Source organism: Sarcophilus harrisii, chromosome 4 (genome assembly GCF_902635505.1).
Source record: "Sarcophilus harrisii chromosome 4, mSarHar1.11, whole genome shotgun sequence".
Lineage (NCBI taxonomy): Eukaryota > Metazoa > Chordata > Mammalia > Dasyuromorphia > Dasyuridae > Sarcophilus > Sarcophilus harrisii.
Window position 1 is genome coordinate 463,370,315 of NC_045429.1, and position 17,495 is coordinate 463,387,809.

The window sequence follows — 17,495 nt, forward strand, 5'->3', positions numbered from 1 at the left end:
CAAATCTCATTTCCCTTTAAATAGCCAACATTAAAAATGGTTTTACTAAATGGTCGGTCATGGGGTCATCATAAGCACAGTTTGCTGAGATTTTCACAGAGTGTTTGATAAGGCTTTCATGTTATTTTTCTGGGAAAAGATGGAGAAATGTGGTCTGTATTAGGGGACTATTTGACACTCAGAAGCATTTATAAAGTGTCTCCTAAGTGCCAGACACGGTATTAAGCTCTGGGCATAGAAAGGAGGGCAAAAACGCAGGCCCCTCAGGCAGGGAGCTCCCAGAATAATGACGGAGACAACTTGCAAACCACCATGTCCATACAAGGCCTAAATGGCACAAATTGTAGCTAATCTCAGAGGAAGCCTTGCCCTGGCCAGGTGTCTTCAGGCATTGATGAGCCAGTGAGTGTCCAGGGGAAGGCAATCAGAACGGTGAAGGGCCTGGAGTCCCTTCCCTCAGAGGACTAGCTTAGGAATGGGGGAATGTTAGGCTAGCATGGGATGGCTGACTTCTAGTACTCTGAAAGGCTGTCACGTGCAAGCGAGATTAGACTTGCTCTGAGTGGCCCAGAGAGCACTCCCAGGATCAGTGGGAGCCCCTTACAGAGAAGCAAATTTAGGTCGGGTAATTCCTGATGATGAACTGTCCTGGCGTGGAACAGGCTGCCTTGGAGGTGGTGCATTCACCTCCTGGAGTGACTGGACCACCATTGGTGGGCTATCTTTAGTGGAGTCTCCTTGGGGTGTGAGTTGGACTAGAAGGTCTCTGGGTCCCTTCTAATTCCAAAAGTCTGGTTCTATCATAGTTCACCACAAAGGAGAAAAAGAAATCGGTTTTTCTCCAGCGGAATAATGGAAGTTGCTGATCCCAACTCATGACTACCAAGATTTCAGAGGACGTGAACGTCACCAACCTTGACCGTCTCTCTCCACTGGGCAGATGTCATCCCTGGTGGTCTTGTCAAATTCAGCTCAAATTCTTGGCTTTTCACCCTTTTCTGAATGTTCTTTCCTTGACCAAAATATTCTCCTGATCCCTTCTAGTGCCTGGCACCTTGAAGGTCAGGGCCATGCAAGCTGGAAAGGTTTTAACTTGGCTACAGTAGTGCCCTGATGAACGTGAGGTATTCAAAGACTGGCTGAGGTCGTGTCAAAGAAAAGGGATTTATTATAAACACGTTAGACATAGGATGATGATTTGGGGGCCCCGGACCCTGTTGAAGATAATATATACTAATGGAGGAAAACCCCATCTTGCTTGTGGAACAACCAAGAGGCGGGGGTCAAATAGAGGAATATGTGTTGAGGAGTAAGGTGGAATGAGGCTGGAAAGGGAAGAGGGGGGCGGTAATGAGAGATTTTGGATGCATTTGTAAAAATTTGATCCAGGAGGCAATAGGGAATAAATGGCAATAAACAGGGATTTATCGAGTGAGGGCGGTGCTGTTGGGAATGGCATGACTGAACCTTTAGGAAAATCACTTTAGTGACTGAAAATAGGATGGATTATTTTCAGCTACTTTACTTTCCACTTGTATAATTATTCCATTGATCTATTTCTTCTATTTTTAAAACAAGTTAAATATAGTTTGGATGACTGTTGCTTTATAATCTAGCTTGAGTTGGGGTAATTCTATGATCTCTTTATACATATTCTGTTTCAGTATTTTCTCTTATGATTCTACACTTTTTCTTTCACATGATTTTGCTAAAATATTGTTTGCTTCTGTGAAATATCCCCTCTGAAATTTGACTGATATGGAAGAAGAGTCTCTAAGTTGATTTAAGTGGTATTTCCATTTTTGCTATTTTGGCACAACCTAACCATGAACAGTGATTATCCCTGATGGTCAGTGCTTACGTGGTGCTTTGCAACTGTATTTTCATGAAATTGACATGTCTCTAGGGAGGTTAACTTCCAGATAATTGATTAACTTTGTAATTGTTTTAAATAGAATTTTATGATCATCTCTTACATTTTTTAAAGCATGGTAGAGAAATTCTGATGATTTTATATATTTGTTTTATGTCTTGCTCACTTGGCAAGTTGATGATGAAGATGCCATTTTGAGAGAAAAGGTAAACCCAAGAACTGAAGGCAGCATTGAAGACAAAGACTCTTTGCTGATCTCTGCTATTTGCTTTATTTTGCACATTGTGAACTTGAATATCTACTTTTTTTGATGCATTTTCACGGGTAAGTTGATGCAAGCATTTAGTAAAATACACCACAGAAGAGCAAGCCCCAGCTGGAATGACACAATGCAGATCACGGCACAGGGAGGCAATGTCACATTGACTCACATAGAACCACGTGGGGTCACCAGGGGCTCTGACTCTATGGAGAGGAGGAGGAGGAGGAGCAGGTGCCTCGGTACTACTGGCAGGCAAAACAAGAAACCCAAGGGCAGGGCTGGAATTAATGAGAAGAAGAAAGAAAGGAACTAGAACCTGGCACTACTTCATCGCCATTACAAAGTAGACCCATACCGCCCTAGGACCATGGTATCAATCGCTGTGGAGATCCCAGGAGGAAGATAGATCGGGCCAGAGGAGCACGTCTTCCCCTTCTGGGTCCCGGGATCTCCACTTCCATTTCCCAAGAGTCTGCTTCCAAGTCTAACGTTGCTCTCCGTCTCCACCAGGGAGTCTTCAGGCCAGGTCCCTCCCAGAGTCCAGGTCGCCTCCTTCCCAGGTACCACCTTCCTTCGCTTCAGAAATAATTCATGTTCAGTGAGCCGGTGACGTTGGCCTGCCGGACCACTCCTGTCATGCTGTGAACGTACTTCTCACATAGGGCTCTGGAGCCACAGAACTGAAAGAAAGAAGTGAGAAAGCAGCCCACTGGTGAGGAGAGCCGGGTTTGACCGCCCTCACTTGCCCCCGGGTCCTGGGTCTCCCTGGGGTGGGCACCAGAGCTCCTATTCCAGATGGCAAATATGCTAGAAGTGGACCTCAGGGAGCGGTGCTGATGGGTCTTGGTGGAGTCTGGCTCCCTGTAAGTGAATGAGTATTTACTGAATGTCTGGCTCTTCAGGTCCATTGGGTTCATAGAATCACATGGATTCTATGGAAATAAGGGACCTCGGAGGATCTCTGGTCCTCCCATGCTATGGAAGAGAAATTGGGCCCCGGAGAAGGGAAGTCACGTGGCCAAAGTCATAAAAGGCCAGGGTCAAGATTCAAACTCAGACCCTGTGACCCCAGAGGGAAGGCTCTTCCCATTGAACATGAAGCCATTCTGGAATGGAATCAGGAGGCAGAACAGCACCCTTTATGGGGGGCCTCCCTGTCCTCTCATTTCTCCAGTAAAATGTAAGGTTCTCAGTTGCAAGGACTACTGATTTCTTTTGTTCTTCCTCTTCCATCCCCTTGACTATGAAGTAGGGACTGGACAAATGTCTGTGGAACAGCCGTGTCTCATCACACTCTCCTCCTCTACTCAGATGACTGAGAGATAAGAAGGAGACTGGAGGGTGCGTCCCCAGATCTGAAGCCTACGGTTGGGAAAGGTAGAAGGCAAGGATTCAGATCTTGCTCCCGATACTAAACCCAACCCTTTACATCAACCTAAGGAACCAGTTCTTATCAGAGCCTCACAAATGTCACCCCAAGTCCTCTGGCCTTCGGGTTCTACTAGGCTGGGAAAGTCGGAGTCGGCTTTGGACTGTCTCTGGTTTGGGAGGAAAAAGGCCTTGGAGGAGGTCGTTTGTCTGGTTAGGAAGACATGGCTAGGAGGGAAGAGGAGTTTGCCAGAGACAAGGCGGGGAGGAAAAGACATACCCACACGCATGTGTGCTTGCGTGCTTGCGCCCATGCCTACATACAATGCCCACCTACATGCACACTCATGTCCATACATACCCATGCACAATCACATGCCATACTTGCGCCTACACACCTACACACACATCCACACACAAGCAGCTCTTTCCACTTGAAAGTTGGGGTTTTCTCAGGGTGATCAAACTCAAACGAGAATAAGCAACTGTCCCCTCCAAAGTGAGACTTGCAGGGGCCGTGGAGGTCAGCTGTTCAGTCCAGCTTCCCCCAGTGTAGCAGCCCCTGGAACACCTCTGCTACGTTACTTCCACCAGGGGATTTCCAGTGGTGGGAAATGAATCACCTTGTAAAAGCCTTTTGGTCTCTGGACACCCCAATTGTTTGTAATTATGTCCTGATATCTAGTTGAAACTCTCCCCTCCCCCTCGTTCTCAATTCTGTTCCCAGAACTGCCTAGAAAAAACTCTGCCTTCTCTCCCACATGGAAGCCTTTCCACTGTCCTCCCTCCCTAAACATCTCCATCCAATATCCGGTTAAACACCCCCAGTTTCTTTAGACATCAGATGAGTTATATTTCAAATCAATACCATCTCTCTTAAAATATGGTTCCCGGAACTGCAGACGGCACTCCAACTAGGTCAGTCGCACTCGATGAGACGTTTTCTCTCCTCTGTCCTCAGAGAACCCCAGAAACAAAGGAGATCTGCAATAGCTAACTCAAACTTTCAATACAAAAATCATCATAAAAGAAGGATATCCTTGGATCACACAGAATTATGTAATATATGTGATAGTTTTATAATAGAACAGGTTAGGAAATTATGCTTTTAAAATTCTGTACAATATTAACAAAACCTATTGCCCATTACCCTATGGCAGCGATGGAAAAATGAACCCTTCATTGACAAAATGTGGAAAAGGAAATGGTAGATATCTTAGAGCAAATAAGAAACAGTTGCAAAACTTATGTAAATACTCCTGGCACAAACATCTTATATGGCATAGAGGGAAGAATTATGGCTGACAAGAAGTCTATCCTCATGTTTTAAATCTACAGAATTAACCCAAACTGGTTAACCTACAGATGGTGCTTATAAAACAGAGATGTTCCAAGAGTGGAATCACAAGGCCCTTCGTGGATGATATCCACCTGCACTCAACCAGTGAGAGATTCATGTAGGAACATCTAAGAAATGCCTGATTTATGGGTATTTATTTCTGGAAACTGGGGTTTAAGATGGCAATTCACCAGATTATTGTCATCAAAATTAAAGAAATGTTATCCTTAAGGAGTTCAGATTTATTGATCAATGCAGATTATGCAAAGGAACTAGAGAAACTATACATAATATATCAGTGCAGGCTAAAAACTTCAGCATCTACTGAATATCTAATAAGATGGTGATTTGGTGGATTCTATAATAGAATTTTGCTATTTTTCACAAACTCATGGATGACAAATCTCCATATGACCTCAAAATTTCCTTCAGAATCCAAGAAGCTGTGCTGGAACTGGACATTATACAGAAAACTCTTGCCCATGCCCAGATATATCATCGATGCATAAAAACTTTAAAAAGAATTTAGTCATTGCCAAATACTCATAATACTCATGATCTTCAAGCTCCATAGAAGAAAACGCTTTGGAAATATAAAGTTCTAGTGGGAGAAAGCAAGGCTACACAGGGAAGAAAACATCGAAGCACACAGCATTCTCGTCTCCTACTGGATAATTGTCAGTGAGCCCGAGGAAGATGATTTTATATCCTAATCTTTTATTCAACTAAAAGAAAACAATTCTTTTGCCCATCTGTGCATAATAATAAGATATTAAATGCAAAATTGTAATTCAAGGAGAAGCACGTGCACAGGACTTTTTCTCTATGGATTCCATTAAAAAAGTCGAGAACAAGAAGAATAGTATGAATAAACATATGACAAGCCCGGCTGTGTCATTTAACATCTCAGTGCCCAGGCAAGAAGGCAAGAAGTTAAGAGGCAGTGGGGGCTGCTTTGGTGCTGGGAAGCTCCTCAGAAGGAATTTCCTGCACCCAGTGAAAGAGCAGGTTTAGTTCCCCAGACGATGAGGAGGAGGAGGAGGAGGAGGATGGTTGTGGTGATGTGGTGATATTGGAGGTGATGGGGGTGGTGGTGAGATAGTTAAGACACGAGACAAACACTTCAGCTTGATTGAGATCAGAAGAAAGAAGAGAGAGAACGCTGAGCAGGTTCGGTTCTGATTCTGAGAGTTATATTCACTCCTGGCTGTCAGTGGCCTGGAGAGGACCAAGAGCATATAAGCTCCCGGAGGGCAGGGTTGCTTTTCCCCTTTGTCTCTGTAGCTCCAGTGCTTGATATCTAGAAGGTGCTGAATAAAAGTCTGTTGATTGGTAATATATTCTTATATCTGGGAATACTGATTCCTCTGGTAGAATGTAAGCATCTTGGGGCAGGAGGATTTCCCTTTTCTTTTTGTCTCCTCAAAGCTTAGTAGGTTCCTTACAGGAGAAGGTAATTAATCAATGAATGGTAGATGAATGAACGATAACCCTGTGCAATGGATGGAAGACCCTTTGTCCATTTTCCTGGTTTCCAGGCTGCATCTTTTCCCCAGAGCTAGGACACATGGTCAGTATGTTAATAATACCAAGAAAACAGTTTCTGTTAGGGAAATGAATTTCAATATTTATTGTTAGTGCTTTATTGATGTTTGCATCTGTTGTTCCCTTCTGGGATCTGAGTCAGAAGGCTGTTGAAATGCAATGTTCTAATCCCAGACTTAAGAGAGTTTTTGAGAAAAGAGTTTAATTTCTCAGCAGGGAACTAGTTTCTTGTGCATTTGTTGGGAATCTTCCCTTCCCCAAAAGTTCTCATTTGGCTCAAAAACCAACCATTCCAAGCTAAGAAGCTTTTCCCAGGAACAACTGGGATTTGGGGGATGAGGTTTCTTGTCCTGGCTCTGCCTCCAATCAGTTGTGGGATCTAGGTCAATCCCATTCCCTCTCTGGGCATGAGTTTCTGAACATTAAAATGAGTGGATTTGACTTGGTTCCCTTCCAGCTCTAAAATCCTGTGACTCGAATTCCCAATGCTTCATGGGTCGACGCCCACGGCCCCTTTCACATGAAAAGAGAATCGTAGCCCTCATGATTATGAAAAATGGGACAATCTAGCTGCCAACAATCGGTTAGTATCAGGTGTGTCGGTCAAGGCAGGAAGTTGGTTTCTGAAGCGGTTCGTCGAAAACGTTCTCCCTTCACAAATAGCAGAGAACATATACTTCTTTACATGTGTATGCACAGCAGGGTCTCAGTTCATGCCTCTAGGAGCATTTATCCCATATTACCAAGTGATTCACAAGATAAACCTTTCCATAACTCAAGCATCCTAAGCACTCCTGGTCCTCATCCTGCCCGTCCAGAATGGCCATCTTAATGCCCATGATGGCCGAGCACTTGGCAAATAGAGCCAATTTCCTGGACACTGAAGCTGGGTCTGCTGGACTGAGGATCAATAAGAAGGTGGGCCATTCTAATCATGACTTCCACACTCAAGTCAATTCCAATGGCAGCAGACCTGGCCTCAGACACTTACTAGCTGTGGGGCGTTGGACAAGTCATTTCACCCTGTTTGCCTCAGTTTCCTCAACTGTCAAATGAGCTGGAGAAGGAGATGACAAAGTACTCTGGCATCTTTGCTGAGAAAACCCCAGATGAAGCCCCAAAGAGTCAGACAAAACCTGCTACATAGAGCACAAATTCACACAGGGCGTGTGTGTATCTCCATGTAAGTGTGGAATACACAGTTACACACACACCCCTATTCCACATTGCTCCTGCTTCTCCTTCCTCCGCTGTACTCTGACTCCTACTGTGGTGTCTGGGCTCCAGGGCGGGCAGAGGTTTCTCCGTCCCACACCTCTGCACGCCGGGTTCAGAGCACAGGAGACAATCCGGACTCTGATTCCAGAGAAGAGCGGGACTTCCACTCAGCATCGCAGGAAATTGCCTGACCGAGACATCCGGCCCTTCCACGTGCCGTCTTCCCTGGGAGAACGTGAGCTTCTTTTCATAGCAATAAAACTATCCAAGAGTCACTGATAGACCCCCCACAATTCATCTGGAGGGACAATGGTCAAGAAGCTCGAGGGGGCAGGGGGCAGGAAGGTCCAGCAACGCCAGCTCTTCCAGTCTGCTTCTAAGCGGTCGTTTCTCCCGCTATCTGGGACTGGGTGAAAATGAGAGAGGTCAATCCAAGTGCGAAAGAAGCTGGGAATGCCCGGAGAGCCTCGTCTGCTTTTATCCCGCTTTGACCAAAAAGAAAAGGAAAGGAAAATTTCTGGAGAAATAAAAGCAGTCTCGGAAAAAGTAGGTGGGGAGCAGGGCCGTTCCGTGCAGCAGTGGGAGCTCCGCGGGGAGTCAGACCTCGATGCGAAGGGCAGCATGGTCCACACGGCGGAGGGACGAAGGGGCTTCTGGGAGCACGGGAAGCTCCGCGTCAGACGAGGAATAAGGAAGAGCAGGAAGAGAAAAGGGACCCCTGTAACCAGGTTATTTTGCACGGGCAAAATCCAGCTAGCCCGGGGTAGGGGTTCGTGGCGTCTCTGTGACACACGCGCGCATGGCAAGGGGTGCTAAGTTCTGCCTAAAAAAAAAGGCTTAAAGAGAAACGGCTCCTGCTGAAGGGCAGGACGGCGCGCATTTGTAGCTCCAGAGCTCAGCCAAGCCCCGGCCATCCGCCCAGCTCTGCTAAACGCTCCATTTGGGCCGCCCCCGAAGCCCGGTTTTGGGGGAACAGGCCGCTCCCGGCCGCTTTCCTCCCTAGACACTCTTCTGAAGAGGTGACGTTGGCAGATTTCCTTCCAGCGTGCCCAAGGGGCTCCTCCCGCCAGTCCTGGGGCCCACGCTGCCCGAAATGTGGCCGGGACCCCGAGGTCCGGAGGGGAGCAGCCAAGGTCTCACCGCCGGGGAGGCTCGCGCGGTCTCCCCCCCCCCCCAGGTTACCGTTAGTTTCCCTCCCCAGTGGGGACACAAGGTAACCATTGGGGAGCTCCCAAATGTAGCCATCACTTCCCCTCATTAAGTGTTTCAGAGGAGCCTCCCCAAGGTCCCAGGGAGCCCGGCCTCCGGAGACTCATTTCCAGCCGCGCGGGGGGGGGGGGTCCCTTCCACCCCCCTTTTATGATCCTTTGGAGAGCCCTCGCAGGAGGGCGCGCCCCCCCCGCGGACGGTGTCTGCCCCCCACCAGCCTCCCCCGCGGACGGTGTCTGCCCCCACCAGCCCTCCCCCCGCGGACGGTGTCTGCTTCCCCCGCGGACGGTGTTGCCCCGCGGACGGTGTCTGCCCCCCCGACCAGCCCTGGGCCCCTGAGCCCCCGCGCCCCCGGAGACGCTCCGGGTGCCGCCCGGGCCCCGCAGCGGGGAAGGGCAGTTCCCGCAGTCCCCCGCCAAGGGACCGGCCCGGAGATCCGCGCGCCTCGGGCGCCCCCTTCAGGGGCGGGAACGGCCCGGGCCGGGCCCGGCGCCGGGAGGAAGAGGAGCATCCTGTACCAGGAGGAGGAAGAGCCGGGGAGGGGGGAGCGCACGCGCACGCGCGCGCGCACACAAGCACACGGACGCGCGCGCGCGCACACCCCAGCGGCGCTCCGGGACTGGTGGGGTGAAAGCGCGGGGAAACGCCGCCCCCTGGCGGACAGCCGCGGCAGTGACCACGGCGCTGGGGCCGAAGCCCCCCGGATGCGGGCCCGAGACCCCGAAGGAAGGAGCTTGGGGCGACGCGGGCGGGGCCGCTTGTTCAGCGGTCCCCCAGGCCTGGCGGCGCCTCCTTTTGGGCTTTTCTTCTCTGGCCCATTTTGCGGATGAGCAAGACCGCGCTGGTCCGTGGGGAAGTGACCGGCCCGGGCCGCCGGGTGTCTGAGGCTGGGACCGGCGCGGGTCCCCGGGCGCGGCCCCGCAGCGCGTCGCAGGGAGCGCCCCGAGTCACAGGCGGGACCTCGGGGCCTCCTCTTCATTGCCAGAGAGGCGGATCGGCCGCCCGCGGTCCCAGAAGCGGCGGGACTCGAACCTGGGTCCGGTGCGTGCCTGGCCGGGCCCTCAGACTGTCCGACTCCTCCAGGGCAGAGGCCCCGGGACGGCAGGGCTTCCTCCGAAGGCGGGATCCTGCCCCGGGACTGCTGGCGTGAGCCCGGCTCGCCCCGGGGCCTCCCGCTGCCACGGAAGGGGCTGGCGTCCAGCGGCCTCCGGCTCCAAGGCAGAGATGGGCAAAGGGAAGGGGCCCGGGCTCCTCGGCCCGGCCTTTCCTGGGGAAGGAGGAGGCGGCGGCGGCTTCCAGGCCCCACTGTCCGAGGCCGGACTCGCCCGGAGCCTGCCTCGGCGCCTCCTGTCCCTGCAGCGGCTCTGCCCGCGGTCAGCCCAAGCCTCCAGCCCCGCCCCCGGGGCCTCTGAACGCCGGGCGGCCTGTGCCCACGGAGGGGCCTCCGGGTCAGGCTGAAGCAGGGGCGTCCGGGCTGAGTCCCCGGGGCCGCTGGGCTCTGGAACCCGGCAGCGGCCCCTGGAAGGGGGGCTCCGCCCGCAGTGCCTCGGCCGGGGGAGGGGGCTGCGGGGGCCGCTCCCGGGGGTCCCGGGGGTCCCAGGCCGCCGGCAGCAGAGGACGCAGCCTTCTCAGAGAGAGGTCGCGCAGGCCGCGGCCCGCGGGGGGTCCGGCCTCTGCCGCTCCCCTTGCCAAAAAAAGCTCAGGGGGGAGCCGGGCTGGGGCGGGAAAGGCTTTTATTTCACTTTTGCCATAGCAACGAGTCCTCCCCGCTTTCCACCGCCGCCGCTCCCCAAAGCCTTTCAGGCTCCGCCCACTCGGCGCCCCACCCTGGGCTCGGAGGGGGCTGGGAGGCCCCGAGCCCCCGGAGCCGCCCGAGCCCAAGTCCTGCGCTACCGCACGTGGCCACAGGGGGGCCCTCCAGCCTCCGGGTGCAGACCTGGGCCCCACTGGGGAGCGCGGCCTGGAGCGGAGGAAGTCTCCTTCACTAGTGGGGCAGGGCTGAGCTTCGCCACCCACGATGCGCCCCGGAGCGGGCCGGCCCGGCAGCCTCCCCGGCGGCCTCCCCCGCTCCGAGGCCCCGAGGCTGCGGGCCCGGCGCCCTCTCCAGGGCGCCCCCCCTCAGACCCGGCCGGCGTGAGCCCTGAAGCCGGCCCGGACCGAGGCCGCCCCTCTGGCCACCGCATCGCTGAGAGGCCCGCAGGGGGGTTTCTCCCCGCAAAGTCCCGGGCGGCGCCGGGGGCTCGCATAGGAAACGGGGACGGGGTCCTCGGAGGCCGCACAGGAGGAGGCTGATTGTCCGCTGGGATTCTGGGGGGACCCCGAGGCCTTTCCTTAGGCCCCGCCCCTGCCCCTCCTTCCTCGGAGGATCCCCTCCCAGGCTGAGGTCCCTGGGTCTGGCGCCGCCCAGATTCCCAGGGCTGAGCACACCCCCCCTCAGGCCGGCCTCTCTCCCATCAAGCCGCAATCGGCCCCTCGGTCCTGCCTCTGCTTTCAGGGACCAAGCAGGACAGGGCAGCCCTTCTTCCCCCATCAGTCCTGATATCTGAAAACAGACGCCGCGCCCTTTGGCCTCCCCAAACCTTCTCCCGCGCCAGCCGCAGTGTCCGAGCCCGTCCCACCGTTGCTGTGACCCGGACTTGCCACGCCCCAGCTCTGCTGCCCCAGGGCCTTGTCCCCACGAGTGCTGCCGAGCTAAGCCCCCCCACTTATGGCACACATCGGAGTTCGAGTGTAAAAGGCGTGTTTCTCCTAACATTTATTTGATCCTGTCCAGCCTAACTTTTTGGCTTGATGAGATCTTCCAAATCCTAAGTCCGTCACTCAGTGTGCCAGCCTTTGGACCCCCCACCCCGGCCCCGCCAGATTTCTGCCCCTAGCAGATGGAAGCCTTCTTCTGGGCCTGTATCAAAGATGTGGAGGAAAAAGTCAAAGTGACGGGCCGAGCGCAGCTCCCTGGGCCACTCCATCGGAGATAGCCATCCACGCTGACCATCCACGCTGGCCATCCACGCCGGCCATCCACGCCGGCCATCCACGCTGATCCACAAGCATCAGGGATGATGCTTTTGGGCAAGAAGCCATTCGATCACTTCTGGGCGGGTCTCAGCTCCTAGCTAATAGCTCATCTCGCTGTCAAAGGCTTTCTTAAAACTCAGGTAAACTTTAGCAACAGCAATAGCTTTGTTCTCTATCAATGGCCTGCAAGCTTGGTCTGCCATAGACCCACATCCTCTGGCCGCCATCCAAGCTACACTCATCAGCAGGGCAAGATGCAAAGGGAAAGCCGGCCACGGAGCCAGGAAGATGGGGGTTCCAGGCCTCCCTTGGCCCGACTGCCCGTGTGCCCCAAACAACTAGGAGTTGCAGAGAAGGTGCTGATTTTAATTGGTGGAGGGGATTTCTTTGCAGGGAGTTTCCCACACCGATGAAGTCATGGGTCCATGTCTGTTACCCTTCTTCCTTAGGATCAAACCGAGCTGGGTCCTGGAAAATCAGGGAGAACAGGGACTGTTTTGCATTTGTCGGCCCAGTCCCTGTCATGGAGGGGACTAAATGTTTGTAAAGTCGCCTTGGATGGATGGATCCAACACCACTGACACTCAGAGAATCACGGGGCTCTTTTGTTTGTTGAAAATCAAGGCTCATTGCTCATTTTCAACCGCCTGAGACCTTTCTTGGTCTCCATGATCTTTCAAGACACAGCTCAGACATTGCCTTCTCAAGGAAGCCTTTTAGGATCTCCTCTACTGCTCTTGTCCTTTCTCCCCAACCTCCTGATGCTTTACTCTCTCACGTTTTTTATTGGCTTTAATTCTCTTTATATTTATTCTGTAAATACTTAAGTATGACCTCCCTGTTTCATCTATTAGCATACAAGCTTTACTGAGGCTAGGATTGGTATCCCCTCATCTCCTTGGGAGTCTGGTATCTGGTAGAAACCTGATAAATACTTAGCGATTGAGGTGTCAAACCCAAATCACAATGGGCACCCTTCCTACTACACATTTTCCTGCCTGCCCCACATTAGAGATCTTTATACTCAGGCTAGACTCCAGATCCCTCCTGTGCCCAACCTTAGTACAAAAGCCTTTGAAGGTGTTCAATAAATGCATGTCGAAGGAATGGAAGGTGTTTTATGAGTAATTACCAATTTGGGAGGTGAATCTGCCTGCAGAAACCCAAATCCCATCTCAGGGGATGCAGGTGTATGGAGGGATTCCCTCTGACCCATCTAAGTCCCTAAGAGGTGCGTGGGGGTTATGTTGAAATTAGGTAGAACAAGAGACCCTAGTCTAATGGCTGGTGGGAAGCAAAGGGAAACTATTGTTTGTAGGAGGGGGAGCAGGTTGGGAAGGAGTCTGCTGGATGAAGGCAACAGTAAGGTTTCAAAAGCAGGAAAAGGACAAGAAAGACATGGGGAGGGATGGAGGAAAAGGGAGGGATGAACGGGAAAGCGTGAAAGGGGGCAGTGGAGAGGAAAAAATGAGGGGACGACTTGCGTGGGCCAACTGGCGATAAAGGACTCATTTAACGCATCCATTCATACAGGGCACGCGCTCATCTACGTCAGGGGAGAGTCAGCGAGCAAAGCTTTGCCAAACTGAGCAAATGTCATGATTCCCTTCCATTGTTACATGTGACTTCAGTACGCGGTAACATGCTTTGTGTAAACTGTTTTTGGGAAACAGTTCCCAAAGGGAAAAACCGATATTGGAATAAACGCTGCAAAAAAAGGGAAGAAAGTGGACTTGAAAAAATGTGTGCTTCAATCATGTGCTTCAATACTAGTAAATCTTGCCAGGTCCAACAAACAAGCTTTTATGAAAATGGGGAACCTTCCTTAGAAGATCCTCCCACAGGTGGGGGTGAGAGTGGGTGAGGGTGGAAAGACAGGGCATGTGTGGGACTCCGTTTGGGACATTTGGGGTTATAGAACAAAAGATTAAACAATTTCTTAGTGGGTCGTTTCTGGCTCACATGGAATCAAAAGTAAATTTATCCAATTTCTGTCCCTAGACCTTAGCTCCCCCAGGCCAATCACGGTGACCAGGGGCAGGACATGGGAGGGTGGTGAGCTCAGTTCTCCCAGGGTGCCCTGGGAGGGAGGGAGAGGAGAGGAGGAGAACAGAGAGACAGAAGTCAGGGCTCATTGGTCGCAGAGCTGCACAGACATTTATTGAGTACAAACAACAGCAAACACGGCAGGCTCACAGAGACTGGAGCGTCCTGAGCTGGATCCAAAGAAAAGGTTCTTGAGAAGCTATTGTCTTGAGAAAGATCCCAGCAGTCCCCATGGATCCTAAGATCATTTCATTCCCCCCTCCCCCAGCCCCAGCAAATGATTTCCCAGTTAAAAAATAAACCTGACTTTCCCCCCTTGCTCTCATTAATACTACAATGGCTTGTCTGGACCCTGCCACATGAGGAAAAGACCTTTCCTGTGTGGGGTCCAGTGGAGATGTCTGGAGGTCTCCATTGGTCCCCACACGTTCTACTTCCAAAATAACAAGGGAAAAGCCGTTCCATGGCTTCAGGACACGGGTCGGAGGGTGGAAGGTGAGCCGAGACAAGCGAAGGTGGAGGGGTGGAGGGGCGGGGGATGGGGGAGGGCAGTCATAATGGCATATTGGAGAGTGAAGACATATTGCAAAGCAACTGTAGTTCTAGAGGATGGATTCGATTATAATCTAGTAAACATGGCATCCAAATCTCAAACCAAACAGTGGAACAGCTAAGCTAGGCTGACACTAAAGGAACACGTGGCTTCAGAAACGGCACAAAGGGGACCACCCCGGAAGGTTTTTAAAATAATCAACACCACACGTGCACCAAAAGCATGGACAGACCTGGAGCAGAAATTAAGAGCTCAGGAGACAGCAGGGGCAGAAGCTGGAGCTAGTAAAGAAACGGGTCTGAGTGTGTGAGTGTGTGTGTGTGTGTGTGTGTGTGTGTGCGTGGGCCTTTTATATAGAGATATATAGATATATGTAATATATATTTTTGTTAGTAAAGAAAAACCCATCTATGGGTCGAGGGGAAGGGAGGACAGTCAATATACAGATTGTACAAGCTGGGTGGAGAGCCACTGGCTGGACAGGGTCGGGATGCAGAATGGAGGATGGTGGGTAGAAATCAGAGTGCACCCATTCCAGTGACCTCAGACGTCAGCCTAGAATAGACAAAGGCAAAGAGAAAAGGGAGAGGAAAGAGATTAGAAACAGAACCCACACAGGGACACAGGAAGGACACTCGTGCCGCCTTTGGCTACCTATTTCCTAACTATCAGACTGGGAACAAGACAGGCAGAGGCCATGGGAATGGGGAATCTCCTACTAACTTCCCAACTGGCTCCTCCTGTGTGTGTCCGACACACATAATAAGGGTCAGGGGGAGCGTCTGCCACAGCAGGAGGCTCTGGGGGACCTGTCGGGGGGACTCCCAGGAAGCAGAAATTCCAGGGGGCTCCGGAAAGATTGCAGGGGCAGAGGGTCTGTGATCTGGCTGGGGCATCTGCTGAGACCACAAAGCAGCTCCCAAGGATCCGGCTCCACCTCCCCTCGGGATCCCCCATTAGATGAGATCTCAGGCGAGTGGGATAAGGATGGAGAGGTCCCAGAGGGAAGGCGACAGCAGACCAGAGGGTTCCTAGACTTGGCTAAAGAAGCAGTGACCAACACCTGCTCCTTTTGAGTTTCCCAGGGTCACCGACAAGAGATCCCTACTCCAAGGTCAAAGACACTCGGGTCTTTGGAGGAAGACCAAGGCCAGCTAGCACACAAAGGTGTGTTAATGGGCTGGGGCAAACGAAGAAAAATAAAAGCAGGTTCAGCTTTTAGTGGGGAGTTTCATAACTACGTTTCTCAGTGTCTCCACTAATCTTACTCTTCCTGTCCACAATATCATCCAGCAATCCTACAACACAGGGGGTAAAGTCAAGGGCGATTTTGGTTAAGAAGCCCGAATGGCCTCAGAAATCAGGAAATCTGGGCTTAATCTTGGCCCTGGCACTTTATGACTTGGAATAAAGTCCTTAAAGACCCCTCGGAGCCTCTGTAAAAAGCATGGTTGGGGCTACTTGGTTGCTTACATTTATTTCAGCTCTAAAATACTGAAGGTTCTAGGACCCTGGCTTCTAGTGGCAGAAGGTGAATCAGGGCCAGTCACGGGGGCTGAGTCACTCCACCTCAGTCTCTATTTCTGGCTCTCTTGTCCCGTTTCTATGGTAACATGGAGAGACTGGGTCAGAGCTGTTGCTCCAAAGGCCCCTCTTCATGATTCACTCATTGGCTCACCCCAAGTCAGTCCAGAAAGGTTCTATGGAATTTCTAGCTCAGTAGCCTTAAAGCAAGGATAATGCTCCTGGCAGCTTGAATGCCCAGAATTTTTGATTCTGTTCTTTAAGAGTCACCAGTGCCCGCTGAGTCCCCAAAGGTCCATTTTCACTTTCATCATCAAATCTGTTTGTGTTTGGGCACCGGTTTCCTGAATGCAAGAAATCCAGGGAAGGCTGCCCCCAGTGCCCAGAACCCCCCATTCCTCAGCCATCCATGTACGGGGGACTCATTTAGAGCGTCGTGAGGGTATGACCTCACTCCCCTTGCTTCCTGTGACTGAGGTGCCCTATTCCTCACGGGAACACCTCACTCAGGACTGGGTGCCTCGTGCAGGTTTTGGGGAGGGGCCGTGTCCCTAGCGCATCAGAGGAAGGGGAGACAGACTCGTAAGCTCTCCGTGGCAGTTACTCCTGGCTAAGGAGCCTCTTACTCAGTTTTTCTAATAGACTTTTTATTGTGCTGGGTGTTTTTTTTTTTTTTTTAAATAGAAAATCAAACCCCAGCAAGCACAGGGACAACGAGTTTTCCTGTGTAGTGGAATGACTCAAAGAAATGGAAGCTCTGTTGGGGGAAATCAGCTGCCAAGTAAGCGAGCCACGCCACGGAGTCCTGGGTAATAACTGCTTGTGCTGCACTCACTGGGATGAAGGGGTCTGCCTCGTCCTGGAAATGGCCCCAGGGCTTAGAGTGACTTGGGCATCTCTGGCTCCGTGTTGACGATATTTGTGTACAAGTGTGACAATGTGAATCCCACCCGAGCTGTGGAGGGAAATCAGGTGCTGGGAGTAGTCCCCCTAAGCAAAGGGTTGATTTTGGTGCAAATGGGACTGAAGCCCTAAATTTACAGGCAGGGAGTGGAAAGGGCTGAATCAGCTGGGATCACAAAATCTTCCTCAAAGGCTAGCGGCTGAGCAGGAAGGACTTGGGACTGCTGGGGAGACCCGTTAGGTGAAGAGGAAGAAAGACCTACCAATGAGAAGGTAGCGGAGGGACACCCGAGGCAGGCGTCAAGAGCCCGCTGATCAGATTGGCTTCTGGTGAGCCAATGAGGATCAAGCTTCCAGGAATGGTCGGAATGCGGCCCATCGCGGCCAGCCCCACAGCGGGACCTCCCCTACCTCGCCAGTTTTCCACATCAAGTTTCAGTGAAAGGAATATTTCCAGAGGCTTCAAGGGAAGCGAGGTGGATGTGGTGACCACTGCTTAACAAGCACCAGGTATCGGGCCTGGCTCTCACTGATGGCGGAGAAGCTACTGATTGACAAGAGAGCTGAGCTCACATTGCGCCCACTTTGAACTCGTTGCAAGTCTCGAGAAGCCTCCTCCTCCTGCCTAAAGTACCGGGGC

General features: G+C 51.9%; 1 protein-coding gene across 21 annotated transcripts in view; it reads right to left on the reverse strand.

Moving 5' to 3' along the window:
* Positions 1-2,125: 2,125 nt before the first annotated feature.
* The window catches only part of PCBP3 (poly(rC) binding protein 3), a 298,571-nt gene continuing 283,201 nt past the window's right edge, over positions 2,126-17,495 (reverse strand). For 17 of the 21 annotated variants that reach the window (XR_004234123.1, XR_004234122.1, XM_031968312.1 and 14 more), the window contains one exon: positions 2,126-2,815. Coding sequence is in view for 18 of the 21 variants with exons in the window: in XM_031968308.1 (XP_031824168.1) it covers positions 2,714-2,815 (102 nt within the window). In the remaining 3 variants the exon portion in view is untranslated. Of the gene's footprint in view, positions 2,816-13,960; positions 14,984-17,495 lie in introns of those variants that run through there. The other 4 variants (XM_031968313.1, XM_031968316.1, XM_031968310.1 and 1 more) reach the window with 1 other exon arrangement.